Source organism: Leucoraja erinacea, chromosome 1 (assembly GCF_028641065.1).
Source record: "Leucoraja erinacea ecotype New England chromosome 1, Leri_hhj_1, whole genome shotgun sequence".
Taxonomy (NCBI): domain Eukaryota; kingdom Metazoa; phylum Chordata; class Chondrichthyes; order Rajiformes; family Rajidae; genus Leucoraja; species Leucoraja erinaceus.
Genome location: NC_073377.1, coordinates 158,991,951 through 159,011,140, shown reverse-complemented (window position 1 = coordinate 159,011,140; position 19,190 = coordinate 158,991,951). Strand labels below are relative to the sequence as shown.

The following is a 19,190-nucleotide window of genomic DNA, read 5'->3' as shown; positions in this document are numbered from 1 at the left end:
CTTCGACGCCGTACGCACCGTCTCGACGAGCATGCGCAGCATCTAGATGCCGTACGTCACTCGCGAACTTCCCACAGACTTCGCTCGAACTTCACGTCACTCACTCGACCTCCGCGCAGCCCCCGCTTCCGGTTTGGTCGCGCTTGCCGCATGCAGATCGCATGCTCGTGGGACAGGCCCTTTACCAACATGTCCCAATCAAGCTAGTCCCACTTGCCCATCCTGCCCATGTCCCTCTAAATCTTGTCCATCTATGCATTTGTCCAAATGTCTTGTTAATGCTGTTGTGCTTGCCTCAACGTTGTCAACTAATAGCTCACTCCATACACTTACCACCCTCTGTGTGAAACAGGTGCACCTCAGGTTCCTATTCATTTTTTCTCTTTTTATTTAAAGTTAGTTCTTGATTCTCCTATACTGTGAAAAGCACTGTGCATTCACCCAATCTATTCCCCCTCATGATTTTACACACCTCATTAAATATCACCCTTCAGTCACCTTCACTCCAAGGAATAAAGTACTAGCCTGGCCAACCTCTCAGGCCCTTACGTCCTGGGAACATCCTCATTTATCTTATCTCTGCTCTTTCCAACTTAATGACATCTTTCACATAACAGGGTGACCAAAACTGAACACAACAATCCAAATGCGGTCTCATCAACCTGCTGCACAACTATAATGTAACATCCCAACTTCTGTACTCAATTACAATGCTGATGAAGGTCAGCATGCCAAAAGAGTTCTTCCCAAACCTATCTACCTGTGATGCCATTTCAGAGAACTATGAACTTGTCCTCCTAGATCTCTTTGCGTAGGAAAGAACTGCAGATGCCGGTTTACACCGACGATAGACACAATATGCTGGAGTAATTCAGCAGAAGAGGCAGTATCTCTGGAGAGAAACATAGAAACATAGACAATAGGTGCAGGAGGAGGCCATTCGGTCCTTCGAGCCAGCACCTCCATTCATTGTGTTCATGGCTGATCATCCACAATCAATAACCCTTGATTCCGATAGCCCCTAGAGGTCTATCTAATGAGCCTGTCCCACAGGTAATTTTTTGGGCCAAGGAATGGGTGACATTTTTTCAGACTGAGAGTCGGGGGAGGGGGAGATATAGAGATAAGAATGTGTAAGGTGTGAGAGCGAGACATTAAAAGGGGTGGAGATCAAGTAAAATGTAGAATAGATCATTATTAGCTCAGAAGATAAATATAAAGGAAACAAATAAAATGTAATCAGGCAGTTTGATGCCTCATTCTCACACCTTACACTTCCTTATCTCTGTATCTCCGCCTCCACCTAACTCTCAGTCTGAAGAAGGGTCTTGACCCAAAATTCCACCCATTCCTTCTCTCGAGAGACGCTGCCTGTCCCGCTGAGTTACTCCAGCATTTTGTGTTTATCTCCTAGATCTCTCTGCTCTTCCCACTACCCAGGATCCTACTGTTCACTTTGAAGGTCCTACCTGACCACTTCCCAAAATGCAACAGCTCACGCTCCATTTGCTGTTTCTCGGCCCCTTTGGTCAGCTGATCAAGATCCTGCTGTAATTATTGTTAACGATCTTCACTGTCTATGACACCACTTATTTTTATGTCATCTGCAATCTTACTGATTACTTCTTGTATATTTTCATCCAAATCATTTATATAAACCACAAACAGCAAAAGGCCCCAGCATCAATCCTTAATGCCCCTGTCCCACTTAGGAAACCTGAACGGAGACCTCTGGAGACTTTGTGCCCCACCCAAGGTTTCCGTGCGGTTCCCGGAGGTTGCAGGTAGTGGAAGCAGGTAGGGAGACTGACAAAAACATCCGGAACCGCACAGAAACCTTGGGTGGGGCGCAAAGTCTCCAGAGGTTTCTGTTCAGGTTTCCTAAGTGGGACAGGGGCATAAGGCACACCACTAGTCACAGGGCCTGCAGTCCAAAATAACAACCTTCCACCATCACTCTCAGTTTCCTATCAAAAAGCCCCTTCTGTATCCCATCAGCTAACTCTCCCTGCATCCCATATGATCTAACCTTCCAGAGCAGTCTACCATGAGGCATCTTATCAAATGCCTTGCTGAAGTCCATATAGACTACTTCCATGGACCTGCCCTCATCGACCTTCTTGGTCACTTCTTAAAAAAACTCAAATTCGTGAGACATGATCTTCCATGCACAAATCCATTTTGACTCTTTCTAATTAACCCCCATCTTTCCAAATGCAGTGTATCTAATTTCTCAGAATCCTTTCCAGTGACTTTCCAACCACAGATGTCACGCTTACCAGTTTATAGTTTCCAGGTTTTACTTTGCACCCATTCTTAAATAGAGGTACTAATTATTTAAAATCTTAATTTTAAAGATTAAAATTAGTTCACCCATAGCTTTTCATATTAAAATGTGGGATTCTCAATGTTGAGATATCTTTTACACAATTTACATCCAGTATCAAATCTAAATATTCCAGGTTACACAAAAAAGCTGGAGAAACTCAGCGGGTGCAGCAGCATCTATGGAGCGAAGGAAATAGGCAACGTTTCGGCCCGAAACGTTGCCTATTTCCTTCGCTCTATAGATGCTGCTGCACCCGCTGAGTTTCTCCAGCTTTTTTGTGTAACCTTCGATTCTCCAGCATCTGCAGTTCCCTCTTAAACACTAAATATTCCAGATTGGGTATCAATGCATTGAGGCTAAATGGACCGTATACCTTGTCAAAGCAACAACCATACTGAGTGAAGATTATGTTTTATCAAACCAGTCAACATCCAGTATATTCTAATTCTTTTCTACCTACCATCAGGACTTATGCCATTGGCTTGCTGTGGTACTCCATTTGCATTTGTGGATAGTCCTATCTGGTGACTTATCTGTAAAATATTAATTAAAAACATTGAATAGTACAGAGGTTCCAACGATGCAGATTTCAACACAGTATCATACAAATGCTTTGATAAATGAAAGGTTCATTGTTCAAACTACACTTATCTTCTTTTTATTCTTGCATTACTGTAGTGTTGAGGGAAAAACAATTGAAATGGCAATTGAAAAATTATTGGAAGAGGGGTCCTGACCTGAAATGTCACCTATCCATTCTCTCAGGGATGCTGCCTGAACTCGAGTTACTACAGCATTTTGCGTCCTTCCAAATGGCAATTTAATTTGAGCATGTTTACATTTTGTCAGAAACAATGGCAATAGATGGAAACTCATTAACTAAATGTTATTATTTACTAAATCCCTCTAGCATTTATCATGATTGTTTGAACACATGATGTAAGACATAAATGACCAGTTACTGTACCTTAATGTTCTGTTCTCATGGTTAAAATATGTGCAAGTCTATCTTGGCAATAAATAGGTCAATGCATGTTGATGCACCATAAAATGTAGTGCTTGCTGTATGAATAGATGATCCACAAGGAGATTCTTTGCTTAACATTTTTAAGCATATCATGGCAAACACAAGTGCAAGTCCACCTAGACCACCTCTCCCCAGGTACCTTCCCCTCCACCCACAGGAGATGTAATACATGTCCCTATACCTTCTAAATCACCTCTATCCAGGGTCCTCAGCAATCCTTCCTGATGAGGCAGAGGTTCACATGCACCTATTCTAACCTCATCGACTTCATTCAGTGCACCCGATGTGGCTTTCTTTACATCGGTGTGACCGTGTAGACTAGCCAAACACTTGCGTTCAGTCCGCCAAGCCTGCTTGATCTCCTGGTTGATAACCATTTTAACTACTCTCCCCATTCCCATACTGACCTCTCTGTCCTGGGACCTTCTCTCGTGCCAGAGTGAGGCCACATACAAATTGGTAGAACAGCACATATATTCCACTTGGGTAGCGTATAACCTGAATTCTCCAATTTTAGGTTACAAAGCTGCAAACAACTTTGCCCCCCCCCCCCCCTTTCTTCTTTGTGCTCCTCCCGGATGTGAACCTATTTTTCCCTTCCTCTTTCCCCCCATATTCCTTCTCTGGTGAATGTTATATCCTTATCTCACACTTGTTGAATGTTGCCAATTTGTATCCCTGTATCCACCTATTAGTTGTCAGACTTTGTCCTGTCCCCATTTAGCCTCCTCCCACCCACTACAATCTGAAGAAGGGCCTGAACCTGAAACGTCACCGATCTATTCTCTAGAGATGCTCACTCAGCAGTTCTAGTTCCTTACGTCTGCATTGCACAATTTATGTTGAATGATAAAACCACAGGTAACTATTTTATCTGGAACAGTGATTAATGCATTTCGTTGTCTCTGTACTGTACACTGACAATGACAATTAGAATTGAATCTGAATCTGAATCTGAATCTGATTACAGCACAGAGAACCGGGTTCAATCCTGACTATGAGCGCTGTCTGTACGGAGTTTGTACATTTTCCCTGTGGCCACGTGGATTTTCTATGGTGCTCTGGTTTCCTCCCACATTCCAAAAATGTGCAGGTTTGTAGGTTAATTGACTTCTGTAAAATTACCCCTAGTGCGTAAGATGCAAAAATGGGATAACATAGAACTAGTGTTCAGTTGACCGTTGGATCAGTGCTGATTAGGTGGGCTGAAGGGCCTGTTTCCCTGCTGCATCTCTAAACTAAACTAAACTAAACTAAACTAAAGTGTTATGTTCATTTGATATGCATTCAAGATGGTTTTGGCTCCTATGTGTCTGTGTGTGCTTGGAACGCATGTGTAAACCATCGCTTGAAACGGAATGAATAATTCCCAGCATCAACCGTGTGCATTGAGGGGAAGAGCATTTAGCAAGATTATTTATGTTCCACATTATCTTATTAGCAGAAATGTGAGACTGTTTCTCATACCATTGGGCAACAAGAGATGTAACAGATGTTGCTATCGAGTAGTATCATGTTGCTATATACAGTAACAGCACAGCAACTTCCTTAAGGTATCACCAATGACAGAAAGACTCGGGGCCAAATACAAGCTATAGAGATGATGACAAGACCCTTAACATGTCCTGCCCGGAAGAAACTTTGATGGAATTAAATTACCTTTGCCAGCTGCTAAAGCTGTTAAACATTCTGCATTTTTCTGTCATTGAAAAACATTCAAAAATGATTAAAAGCTATGAGAACATATAATAACAAAAAGTCAGTACTGCTGTAGATTTGGGAGGAGCAACAGCAGCAACAGATTAGCAAGAGATACCACTGATTGGCTCTAGCCCAAGTGTGAGGAGAGGGGTGAAAACAGTTGAAAACTGAGGAATTGGCTGTGTAAATTGGTAAATAGGCAATTTATCAGTCAATTTAAGCAGGACAGCTCTTTGCGAGCGGCAGTGAGTGAGCGAAGTGCCCTGTGAGAAAAGTGTGAGTCTTTGGCTCGAGAGTCTTCGCTGAGGAGAGGAGACCACGCAATACGCTTGAGAGGCTAAGGATTCTGGGAGAGGCAAAGAGGTTTGCCACGCACTGCAAGGGAGCAGTGGGCCAGACAGGAAGAGCGGACGGAATTACCACTAGACAGCCAACCCAGTAGGTAATTTACGGCTGGGGTGAGTACTTTCCCCCATTTATAGGAGGTAGGATTATATAAATAAGGGGTGTATCAATACAGTAGGGGATTCTTAAATAGAACCAGTTAATTACTTATATAAGATGGGCGGTCAGGAGATGTGCCAATACTGCGAGATGTGGGAATTTGTCGACACCATTGATGTAGAAGATCCCTACAGCTGCAGTAAGTGTTTGAGGCTAGAGGAACTCCAGCTCCGCATTGATGAGCTGGAGACCCAACTTCATACGCTGCGGTACATCAGGGAGGGGGAGTATTACCTGGATGTTTTGTGCCAGGGGATGGTCACACCGACCAGTTTAACTAATTCAGTAGGCAGTGAGCAAGGAAAGGAAGGTGTGGCCATAAGCGAGGCAGGTAGGGGGAACCAGGAGGAGATGCGGCAGGAGCCACAGCCCTTGTCCCTGACGAGCATGACCGAGGCTCTTACTCAATGTAAGGACGGGATCAGGGGCTGTGGGAGGGATGAGCAACCTGGCTGCAGCACCGTGGGATCAGGAGGCCATTCAAGAGGGGGGAGTTAGAAGAAATGCAGTAGTGATAGGGGATAGTATTATTCGGGGGGTAGATAGGGTTCTCTGCGGCCAGCAGAACATGTCCCGAAGGCTGTGTTGCCTACCCGGTGCTAGGGTTAAGGATATCTCTGCGATGCTGGAGAGAAATTTGCAGTGGGAGGGGGAGGATCCAGTGGTCGTGGTCCATGTGGGGACCAATGACATAGGAAGGACGAGGAAGGAGGATCTGCTGAAGGAGTTTGAGCAGTTAGGGAATAAATTAAAAAGCAGAACCTCGAGGGTACTGATCTCCGGATTGCTACCTGAGCCACGGGCCAAATCGGCGAGGATACGTAAAATTAAGAAGCTAAATGCGTGGCTCAAAGACTGGTGTGGGAATAATGGGTTTGGTTTCTTGGGCCACTGGCACCAGTACTGGGACAGGGGGGATCTGTTCTGTAAGGACGGACTTCACCTGAACGGTGCTGGGACTGGGGTCCTGGCAAATCATATAACTAGGGCAGTAGAGAGGTCTTTAAACTAAGTAGCGGGGGGGAGGTATCAAGGGGGGGGTAATAACGGCAGGGGTAGAGGAAATAGAGCAGGGTATCAGTGGGGAAGCGGAAAGTCAAAATGTGACAGGAGACAGAATGTGTGAAGATAAAGCTTTAGATGTAAAAGGGGCAAAAACGGAAAGGAAGGGTAGTAAAAATCATCTGAAAGTGCTTTATCTAAATGCACGGAGTATTCGTAATAAGATAAATGAATTAACGGTGCAATTAAGTATATATAGTTATGATATCGTGGCCATTACGGAGACATGGCTGCAAGGGGATCAGGACTGGGAGTTAAATATAGAGGGGTACTCGACAATTAGGAAAGATAGACAGGAAAGAAAGGGAGGAGGGGTGGCCCTTTTAATAAGGGAGGGAATAACGGCAATAGAGAGGAAGGATATTGCGTTGAAGGATCAGGATAGTGAAACAGCTTGGGTACAGATGGAGAATAATAAGGGGAATAAAAACACTAGTGGGTGTAATTTATAGACCTCCAAATAGCTGTGACGCTGTTAGTCAGAACATAAATCTGCAAATAGTTGACGCATGTAAAAAGGGAACTGCTGTAATCATGGGGGACTTCAATTTTCATATTAATTGGGCAAACCAAACTGGGCAGGGTAGACTAGAGGAAGAGTTTATAGAATGTATTAGAGACGGGTTCCTAGAACAGTATGTCACAGAACCGACAAGGGGGGAGGCAATCTTGGATCTGGTCCTGTGTAATGAAGCAGGATTAATTAAAAATGTCATAGTTAGGGACTCGTTGGGAACAAGTGACCACAATATGGTCGAATTCCATATTCAAATAGAAGGGGAGCAGGTTGAAACTCAGGCTAGGGTGCTTAGTCTAAATAAGGGGGATTATGAAGGTATGAGGACTGAGCTGATCAAAGTTGACTGGGATAGCAGACTCAAGAATAAGACGGTACATGAGCAGTGGTGTACGTTTAAGGGTATACTGTATAACCTTCAAGAAAAATTTATTCCTATGAAGAAAAAAAGGGGTAAGGGTAAGAACAGTCAGCCATGGCTCAGTAAAACTATAAAGGATAGTATTCGGCTGAAGGCAAGGGCATATAAGGTAGCCAGAGATAGTGGGAGGGTAGAGGATTGGGAAGCATTTAAAGGTCAGCAAAAAAAAATAACTAAGAGATTAATTAAGACGGGGAAAATAGACTATGAAAGGAATTTAGCGAACAACATAAAAACTAATAGTAAGAGTTTTTATAGCTATATAAAAAGAAAAAGGGTGGCTAAGGTGAACGTTGGTCCATTGGAGGGTGAGACTGGAGAGTTGTTGGTGGGGAACATGGAAATGGCAAAGGCATTAAACGAGTATTTTGTATCAGTCTTCACCATAGAAGACACAAAAAATATTCCAACGCTGGATAAACAGGGGGCGGTAGGAATGGAGGAGCTAAATACTATTAAGATCACCAAGGAGGTGGTATTAGGGAAATTAATGAGACTGAAGGAGGATAAATCCCCTGGGCCTGATGGATTACATCCAAGGGTCTTGAGGGAGATAGCGGTGGGGATTGTGGATGCATTGGTGATAATTTTCCAAAACTCCCTGGAGGCAGGAACGGTCCCAGTGGATTGGAAAATGGCCAATGTAACACCTATATTTAAAAAAGGAAGTAAACAGAAGGCGGGTAACTATAGACCGGTTAGTCTAACATCGGTGGTGGGTAAAATGTTAGAGACAATTATTAAAGAAACACTAACGGGGCACTTGGATAAACATGACTTCATCGGACAGAACCAACATGGTTTTGTGAAGGGGAAGTCCTGTTTAACGAATCTGCTCGAATTCTTTGAGGAAGTAACAACCCGGGTGGATAAAGGGGAACCGGTGGATGTGGTATACTTGGACTTCCAAAAGGCTTTTGACAAGGTGCCACATAAGAGACTATTGCTAAAAATAAAAAATTATGGGATTGGGGGTAATATATTAGCATGGGTAGAGGATTGGCTAACAAATAGGAAGCAGAGAGTGGGGATAAATGGTTCATACTCGGGATGGCAACCGGTAACTAGCGGGGTTCCGCAAGGGTCGGTGCTGGGACCCCAGTTGTTCACAATTTATATAAATGATTTGGAGGAGGGAACCAAGTGTAATATATCAAAATTTGCGGACGATACAAAAATGGGAGGAAAAGTAGGGGATGAGGAGGATAGGAAGAGTCTGCAAAAGGATATAGATAAGCTAGGTGAGTGGGCAACAACTTGGCAGATGAAATTTAATACTAATAAATGTGAAGTCATTCACTTTGGGAAAAAAAATGATAGGGCAAGTTATTTTCTAAATGAGGAGGAGCTGCGTTGTAATGCAACGCAAAGGGATCTAGGGGTATTAGTACATGAATCACTGAAAGTTAGTATGCAGGTGCAGCAAGCAATCAGGAAGGCCAATGGAGTTTTGGCCTTTATTGCTAGGGGGATTGAGTATAAAAACACGGAGGTCTTGCTGCAGCTGTACACAGTATTAGTGAGACCACATTTGGAATACTGTGTACAGTTCTGGGGTCCATACTTAATAAAGGATGTACTAGCCCTGGAGGCAGTGCAGCGAAGGTTTACAAGATTAATTCCTGCAATGAGGGGATTGACATATGAGGAAAGGTTAAGTAGGCTGGAACTCTACTCTTTGGAGTTTAGAAGAATGAGAGGCGATCTCATTGAAACATATAAGATCGTGAGGGGCCTTGATCGGGTGGATGCACCGAGGATGTTCCCAATGATCGGGGAAACTAGAACTAGGGGACATAGTTGCAGAATAAGGGGGGGCTCTTTTAAAACTGAGATGAGGAAGAACTTCTTCACCCAGAGGGTGGTTAATTTATGGAATTCACTGCCCCAGGGAGCAGTGGAAGCAGAAACTTTAAATATATTTAAGACTAAAATAGATGGTTTTTTAGCTGCCAAGGGGATAAGGGGCTACGGGGAGAGGGCAGGGATATGGACCTAGGTATGGTTAGTATAGTAAGACCTGAGTGATCTCCTGGACAAGTGTCGATCGCCTAGATTGGGGTCGGAGAGGAATCTCCCGGATTTTTTTCCCGAATTGGACCTGGGTTTTTATCCGTTTTTTTGCCTCCCCCAGGAGATCACGAGGTTCTTGGGGTGGAGAGGGGTGATAGCGGTATAAAGGGGAGGGTAGTGTCTTGTGTTCTGTGTCTTGTGTCTACTGTTTGTGGGTAAGTGTGTCTGTTTAGTGTTCAGCCATGAGCGAATGGCGGTGCGGGCTCGATGGACCTGGTGGTCTGCTCTCGCACCTACTTTCTATGTTTCTATGTTTCTATGTTTACATCCTAATTAACGAAAACATTCTAAGAATTAAAAAAATGGTATTAACTAATACCTTGTAAGTTCCCTACGCTTGCTCCTTCCATTGAAATTAACAAGTCATTTACCTAATACCTCTCTCAGCACTTCCCTCTGTCCAGTTCAACTATTCTACATTCCGTTAATCTCCTGAAATAATATATTTCTGAGTTAGTCATCATTGATAAATACCATTAGAACATCTTAATTTTGATCATATATGATTCCTTATACACTGTGAATGCCATTCTGATTGGCACCAAACACAAAGGTTTTGTTCTCTACACACCTCTGTAGTTTAAGAGAGACACAAGGAACTGCAGATGCTGGAATCTGAAGCAAAATACAAACTGCCGGAAGAACTTAGCGAGTCAGGCAGCATTGGACAGGCAGCATTTATACAGACAGAAGGATGGTCATCATTTCAGTTTCAGACCCTACATCAAGGACCGTATCACTTTTGCCCAATAAACATTTGCGCTAGGTTGCATTCCATTAAAAAAAGATAACAGCAACACCTTCGATGTAATAAAACATCACAATCAACCTCAAAATCACATAAAATATAACGAGCCTCTTAAGACAATATTAAGTCACCCCACACACAGCCACGTTTTAAGAAACTACTTAGAGCCAGATAGAATAGAGAGGTGATGGGAGTTAAGGACAACATTTTAGAGCTGAGGGGATAGACATGGTCACGATTAAAATTGAAGAAGATGCTGAAAATTAAAGGAGACCACACCCTGGAGTCACTGTGGGACTGACTTATATTAGAGGGATATAGAAAAAAAAAGCAATGGAAGGATTTGAAGATAAGAACAATAATTTCAAAATCTGGGTACTGCTTGACTGACAGTCAGTGTGGTCAAAAACCGAGGGTTGATGGGAGAATAGGCTTTGGTGGGAGTTAGAGTATCGGCAACTGAGTGTTGGATGAGCTCATGGAAAGCACTGGGATATTCAAATCCAGAGGTAACAAAGGCATGAAATAAAGCTTCAAGAGCAGATCAGCTGAGGTAAAGGCCAAGAAGAGTAATATTACCAAAGTGGTAGAAGGCAGTCTTGTTGATGAACAGGGAACCTGTATAAAAAATAGCACAAACAGTGATGCAGTATTAGTGTGAAAGTCATGTACTTCAAATGCATATTTTATCTTATTAAGTTACACTTGTTTTGTACTATGTTTACCAATTCTGGCTCTATAATTGCCATTTGGACATTACATGTTAGATTAGGTTAAATCATTCATTTGTACAATTTTACTAGCTGTACTCATTTGTTTTATTCTGTTATATTAACCTTATTGTTATTCCAGATTTATTTCGCCTTGCCACAGTTTCATTTTTTTCTGTATCCTACAGAATATCCTATATATATATAGGATATATATTTATAGGATATAGGATATATATATAGCGTCTCAACCCGAAACGTCACCCATTCCTTCTCTCCGGAGATGCTGCCTGTCCCGCTGAGTTACTCCAGCATTTTGTGTCTACCTTCGATTTAAACCAACACCTGCATACACGTGTGTTTGTGTGTGTGTGTGTGTGTGTGTGTGTGTGTAGGAAGGAACTGCAGATGCTGGTTTAAATCGAAGGAAGACACAAAATGCTGGAGTAACTCAGTGGGACAGGCAGCATCTCTGGAGAGAAGGAATGGGTGACATTTCGGGTCGAGGCCCTTCTTCACACTGATGTCAGGGGAGTGGGCGGGACAGATATAGAATGTAGTCGGAGACAGTAAGACTGGTGGGAGAACTGGGAAGGTGGAGGGGATGGAGAGAGGGAAAGCAAGGGCTATTTGAAGTTATCCTACATATCCTACATATATATCCTACATATATATCCTGCATATCCGCCTTCCCATCAATGTAGTCTTTTCAGAATATTTTTAAACAATTTTTTTTAACAAATTCCATCTTGGGAGGTAAATCATTCTGCTGTAATCAAGTTTTCCTTTCACTGCATATATTTGGACCTCCACATTTGAACCATTAAGAACCAGGTCGATGTGACAGATCTGCCCCAACTTAAGGCTGGTTCTCACGTTGCGAGTTGACACAAGAGGTACCCCGAGTGAATGACTCGTGGTTGTGTACGAGATTGCAAGTGTATGATCAGGAGTTTAACCGAGTTCCCACGGGTATGACAAGTTTGCCGTTTACTTGTCATTTCTGCGATGTTCCAAGTTCGTCTCCCGAGTTACTCTTGAGCCAAACCTGATTGAAGGTTTGTTTTAATAAGCAACAGTGTTATGTTTTAATAAGCAACAGTGTTAAAGACCTCTCCATCCTGTGGCTTTGCTTTAAAGATATAATTCAGAGCGGCCGCATCTATTGATGTGACCTACAACGGGAAAATGCGCACCATCCAGTGCCAGAGCAGTTATACTTATGATTTGTTTGAAACACACAGGTTTGATATGTTTTAATTGAATTTACTGCCATGTCTACACACTGCGGGGAGACGGGAGATTAAATCTTTGAATGTGGACGGATGTGCACATCAGATTGTTGTGAGACGGAGCTCAGGGTTCGCCTCCTGAGCTGCTTTGGTGCCCAGGCGTGAGTTGAGGTGGAGAGAGGTTGGGGGGGGGGGGGGGGGCGTCATTAATCTGTCTGGGGTGACATGGCTCTTGGGTTAGGCTGGGATCATTCTCTGCGGGATGATCTTAGTGCGGGAGACAAGTGTAGGAGAGGTGTACTGACTGTGTGGGCAGACACTTTGGAAGTGATTGCCCACCAGTCTCAAAAGCCGCTGTGTCTCCCCGTCCCTGGGATAGCAGGGGGCGATCAAACAGCACAATACCCCCCTCCCCCTCCACGCCAGCACGAAGGGCAACGATCCCAAGGCTTTAGCGTCAGGAACAGCGGGCAGGCGACAATCACCTGCCATAACGCGAGAGAGATCATGCACTGTTGTAGGTCTCCTTTGCACGTCGGTGTTTCTGTCTTTCTCCACTCATTGTTGGCCCTATCTGTCACCACCCCCACCTACACCCCTCTGCTTCCCGGCCATGTGTGTGACCCCTTCCCTCCCCTCTCCAGCTCCCCGCCCATTGCACGGGCGCGGGGGCTTTGCACTGTCTTCACGTCGGCGATGCCAGCAGGTCAGTGCCAGTCGCCCCGGGGCAGTCGCTCCCTTCAGTTTCCCAGGGGGTCGGGACGGGACTGGAGTTGGGAGGGAAAGGTGGAGGGGATGGGTGGGGTGGGTTAGGTGAGCAGGAGAGTGGGGTTGTTTGCAGTTGCAGAGGGAGGTGGCAAGGGCGGTACAGTTCCCAGTCTCAGCTCCTGTCCAGGGGGGTGGCCGGAGACGTCAGGACCAACGGGACACCGACCCCCAGGCCCACCAGGCCCACTGCAAGCACGGAGAACCCAGAGACCCACAGCCAACAGCAACTCCAGCCCAGCCCCGCTCCAACTCCAGAGGAACCCGCTCCCCGATGGGCCGCTACGGCGACAAGTGGCAGTTCGCCCACAGCCTGAGCTGCGCCCCCTCATCCGCCACCCCAAGAACAAGACGTACCTTGCACACCATCAGCTTCTGCCCCTATGGGGAGAGTGTTCCTCTGGAGTTGGAGTGGGGCTGGGCTGGAGTTGCTGCTGGCTGGGGGGCTCTGGGATCTCCGTGCTTGCAGTGGGCCTGGTGGGCCTGGGGGTCGGTGTCCCGTTGGTCCTGACGTTTCCGGCCACCCCCCTGGACAGGAGCTGAGCCTGGGAACGGTACCGCCCTTGCCCCCTCCCTCTGCAACTGCAAACAACCCCACTTTCCTGCTCACCTAACCCACCCCCCCCCCCCACCACCACCTTTCCCTCCCAACTCCAGCCTCGTCCCGACCCCCTGGGAAACTGAAGGGAGTGACTTCCCCGGGGCGACTGGCACGGACCTGTTGGCATCGCCGACGTGAAGACACTGCAAAGCCCCCGCAATGTGCGGGGAGCTGGAGAGGGGAGGGAAGGGGTCACACACATGGCCGGGAAGCAGAGGGATATAGGTGGGGGTGGTGACAGATAGGGCCAACAATGAGTGGAGAAATACAGAAACACTGACGTGCAAAGGAGACCTACAACAGTGCATGATCTCTCTCGCATTATGGCAGGTGATTGTCGCTGGGAAACTGAAGGGAGCGACAATCTGCTGCTTCCTGCCCGCTGAGTTAAAGAGTTCCCACGGTAGACTCACGATACACTAAGGTAAACGCACGGGCCACTACGTTCTTACAACGAGTTAAAATGTCTCAATTCTTAACCACAAGAGTAAAATTGACTCGTGGAAAATTTCAAACATGTTTGATTTTTTCGCAAGAGTCGACAAGTAACACGAGTACCTGCCGTTAGCGCCACGAATCCCTAAGTTGCGTCCACGATTTCCGTACGTTAATCGTACGTTATTGCCACGAGTTTTAACTCGGGGTACCTCTTGTGTCAACTCGCAACGTGAGGCTCAGCTATTATAAATATACCATGTAGCAACATTAGTACGCTACATATTCAGTTATTGGGAGTCAGAAAACACACACAAATGTGGCCATGCATTAACCTTGGCTGAACATTGGTATTGGAATTGAGTACCGAGATACCTTTAAAACGCTAGTTTTATGTGCTATCAGGCAAATCATACCGCACATATTCTCTATGTGTACCTGTTGTACTTGTACATGACTTGATTGTACTCATCTACAGTATGATTTGACTGGATAGCATACAGGCAAAGCTTTTCACGGTATCTCAATACACATGACAATAATAAATCAACATCAATCAAGTAGTGCAAAAGAGAAAATAAGCAGAGTGTGTAATATAGTGTTACAACTAAAGAGAAAGTGCAGGTAAAAAATGTAACAAGGTAGGTTGGAAGATCTGGATTGCTTTCATGATTCTGAACACATTTGCTGGGTCTAAATGTGTCTTGATAAAGAAGATTAAGGACATGTAGTCCCCACATTTTCCTGAGATTTCTTCTTTATATGAGTATGTTTTCACAACTAAGGGGAGGGAAGGGCATTGCATTCAAAAAACAATTCTTTGCGAGAATGATCTATTTTAATGGAAATAATTTACAATGTAAATTGCTTTCTTCAATATTTGCCAGAGATGAATGACAGTGACTCCTGGAAAAAAAAGCACCATGCAGGAACTTGAGACAAACTAACCAGGTTGAAGATGTTCCCAGTTTAGTCTTGCCTGAATCCATTTTTCTCAGGGAAGATTCAGATTGCCATCAATAATAATCAATGTATAATAGAATGGTTTCGCAAAATCAACCAGAATTCTATTATATTCGATCTTGGGGGAGGAGATCTGATCGGCAGTGTGTTTATGTATTATATCAGGAACAGGTAATAAACTACAGTATGTTAGGTTGAACAGCTTGTTCCTGTTTAGACCCTAAACAAAAATACAATAACAGAGAGTGACTTTACTGGAGAAGAAAGAATCAAGGAAGGGGCGCTGAAGAACAGCTTCCTGGTGGATTTTGGACACAAATGCAATATCATTCAACATTAGAAATTCTGGTGGAATCATGGTTGCTTGCTTTCTTGCAAACAAGAAAGAAACAATGAACAGTGCAAATTCACTTCAAAAGATGAAACATTTCACATTTTGTGAGGATTTGTGAGGCCTAATATTTGGTTCAAATTTCCAGGCTCTCCTTAACCCACTACCTAAACAAATTTTATGGAGCGGGTCATTGTCTGAGTTTACGGTACTAGTTTGGAACATTTATCTCTTGTGCAAGTATGGTCACGCTCCCCGACAGCAAATCAAATCGAGAAAATATGGCATTGATCTGCCATGATGCTCCATAGGGTGAGGCAGAGTATATGGTTTCTAAGAAATATAATGCCCAGCAGATGACGAGATCTACTGCCATACCACATTTTTAATAATATAGGCTATCATAGAAGAGTTAGTGATGCTTTGGAATTACAGTAATGTAGTGGTTACGTTGCTGGAGTAGTGGTAAGAGTTCCAGACCATTGACCAGGCCCGAGTTAAAATCCCAAGTTGACAGGTAGAGAATTTAAATTCAACAAAATCTAGATTTTTTTTTAAAAGAAAGCTTGTCTCAGCAATGGTATCCATGAAGCTATACTATTCTCATTAAAAAATAACTGATGTAATGATCTACATTAAGGAAGGCAATCTGTAATCTACCATATACACAAACAATGATATAGTCTACATGTGACCCTATACCCACTGTGACCCACTCCGATCTATGCCTTCCTAACAGGAGTCATAAGGCATGGACAAAAAAAGCTAGCACTATCAGTAATGTTCATATCCCATGAATTAATAAATGAAAAACATTTTGTGATTGAAGACACATTTACATTTCAACATGAAATCAATACCCTTGAATACTTTCAAATATTTGTTTAATTAGGAAATTTATATTACATTTTAATCTTTAAACAAGATCAACAATGAATAAGGGGATTGATTACAGGCCAACTATTCCAAACAGGTAGGTAATATATATTGTGAATAACAATGTGCATTTGCAATTTTAATTCTTGGGTTTGAGCATCAGGCTACTGCAGCGTGGCATCTCTTTACTCTGTTGTTTTCCCTTAATAAACCATAAAAACTGGTAAATGGGTAGGAATCTTAAACATAATCTCTGCAAAACTGAGATTGAAGTGGCCTCATAATTAATAATACCAGCGCTTGAGAGATAGTGTTAACATGGTAGCATGCTATATTAATGAGGTTTGTTCATCAGCTAACACAAAGCATGACATTTATGCTAGCAATGCTATAAAGTGCAGAAAACCCTTACATTTTTACAGCACATTCCTCTAACTTGGAAACTTCTTGTTTGGCAGGGGGTGGACACAGTGAGCGCCCGGGGCAGTTTAAAATATTGCGCCTCCTCATTAGCGGCTAGCCATGGCCCATGAGCTGTTATAAATCCAAGGGGGGGGGGGCACACGTTTTTGGTCTCTTCCTTCGGGGGATGTGACTTCTTTTGTCGTATCCCCCGTCTCCGCCTGCGCCGAGGCCTAATGGCGGAGCTGGCGGCCTCGGAGCTGGGGCAGCGGCAGCGGCAGCGGCGACCAGAACTCGGAGCTGGGCAGCGGCAGCGGCGGCTTTGACAGCGGCAGCGGCCTGGCCTTGACAGCTGGGACGGCAGCAGCGGCTGGGACCTGGCCTGGCCTCGGAGCGGGGGCGGCGGCAGTGGCCACACGGCCTCGGAGCGGGGGCACGTTCCGGCGGCAGCGGCCACTCGACCCGACCGCGGGCCCAGTGGAACGACAGCGGCGGCTGGGACACAGCGGCAGCGGCCTCGGCGCAGAGGGAGAATAAGAAGGGATGAGACAAAGACTTAAGACTTTTTAGGGGCGCAAAAAAATTGTTGGATAAAAAAAAATTATAAAATGGCAAAAAAAATTACATTTTATTACAATAATTCAGGGGAAGGCTGCCAAAGAGGTGCAGTGTGCCTTTAGAACAAAATGTTTTGCCATTTTATAAAAAAATTTTATCCAACAATTTTTTTGCGCCCCTAAAAATTTAGCGCCCGGGGGAACCGCCCCTCTGGCCCCCTCCCCCCCCCCCCCCCCCGCTACGCCACTGGGTGGACAGAAGACAGGAGTAAACAGGCAGCCCTTACCATTCTGATGAGCATTTCCAATCATATTTCAAGAGTAAAATGCTTAATTGTCATATGTACCAAAACAGATCAATACAATTCTAATTTGCAGCAGCACAACAGGTCTGTAAACACAGTAAACAATAGATAACACAATATAACAAAGAAAAAAAAGGTAAATTAAATTAAAAAAAATAGTAGAGCAAAAACAGACCAAAAGCCTGAAGTGTCCTAGTGCCACCAAGACAGTCTGTCGATGATACTGATTATACAGCCGATACTAAGAAATGTAAATTTGAAGCTACCATGTATTAATTAAGACCTTCTAGAATTTCCAGTCTAATGTTTCTTTAATGTACGCTACCACACAACCTTCATCATTTGAACATTTAAGTCTAACCCCAAAAATATATATTAAGTGGATATCTTTACGCCAAAGGCACTCTTTTCTGGTTCTAGACACTGACAAATGAACAGATACTTTAGAAGTAAATGAAACAACTTCACAATTCCCATCCTGACACTGATGGGGACATTTATTCAGACTGCATTTTAAAATTACAGTTCACTCAGAGTTTAAATTGCAGCACTAAAAATATATTGCAGCGCAAAGTTCATAATCTATCCAGAACCACCGAACTGGCCAAGATTAAAGTATGCTAAGACTTTATGTTTTACACTTTATAATGTTTTTATATAAAGCTAGGATCACAGCTAAATAAAAATGTAGTGATATGTGAATGTGATATGTGAATCCTGAAGTAGAGACAAATGCTTCAAAACTGGGCCACCTCATTTATCCTGCTGGATTCTGACTGCATTCCTCTGGTTAAATCAACAGGATTACATTTTAATCCAAGGACACTATTAATACCAGCCACAGCATCAAAGGAATGGCATTTAACCTGCCGTGTCTATGCCAAGTAAAGCAATCCAAGCCTAATCCCACTAGCCTGTTCTCTTCCCTTAGCTCTGTATCATCCACTGCCTCAAATATTTATGTAATTTTCCTTAAAAGCATACAGAGGTCTCATCCTTCAGGCTTATAACAAAACATGCCATACTCCACTAATCCTCTGTGTAAAGACATTTCTCTGAACTTCTTTCCTCAGTGACAAGTTTTAAATTAATGACCTCTTGTCATTGACTCCCATCCAAAGGGAATACTCCAACCTTACTCACTCTATCGAAACCCTTCATCACTTTAAACGCCTCTGCTAAATCTCCTCAGTGGGAACTGCCACTTTAGGCTTGAATTTCTTCAGGAATAGTCCCAATTGTTTGAGTAACTTTATGGAAAACAAAATGAAAGGAACCTAGAGAAACCATGGAAATGACTGCCTACCCAGTTTACACTGTATCTTACGAATTCCATGATGCATGAAAAATCTGTAAGCCAGACATACGAGCATTCACAACCAGTATCTAGTGTCTTTCCATCACAACTTTAGTTTTTCACCCGATGCATCATTTTGGTGCATCTTAATAACGGACAGAACTTGTGGTTTCTGGGGCTCTTTATTACCTTATAACATTCCAAAGTGCTCTGCACCTTGTTGCCATTGTGATGCAGGACTTTTTCCAACCTGTGCCTCTATAGTTAAACTAGTTAAAGTAATTAAACTAGGCCCTTTAATTTGCTTCAATATAATTTTATTTTTAAGAAGCAG

General features: G+C 43.8%; 1 protein-coding gene across 8 annotated transcripts in view; it reads right to left on the bottom strand.

Moving 5' to 3' along the window:
* Positions 1-19,190, bottom strand: part of dclk2a (doublecortin-like kinase 2a) — a 313,388-nt gene that overhangs the window by 70,680 nt on the left and 223,518 nt on the right. For 4 of the 8 annotated variants that reach the window (XM_055646576.1, XM_055646603.1, XM_055646595.1 and 1 more), the window contains 2 exons: positions 10,962-11,000; positions 2,790-2,862 (listed from right to left, as the gene is read on the bottom strand). In XM_055646576.1, the coding sequence (XP_055502551.1) occupies positions 2,790-2,862; positions 10,962-11,000 (112 nt within the window). The remainder of the gene's footprint in view (positions 1-2,789; positions 2,863-10,961; positions 11,001-19,190) is intronic. The other 4 variants (XM_055646586.1, XM_055646620.1, XM_055646611.1 and 1 more) reach the window with 1 other exon arrangement.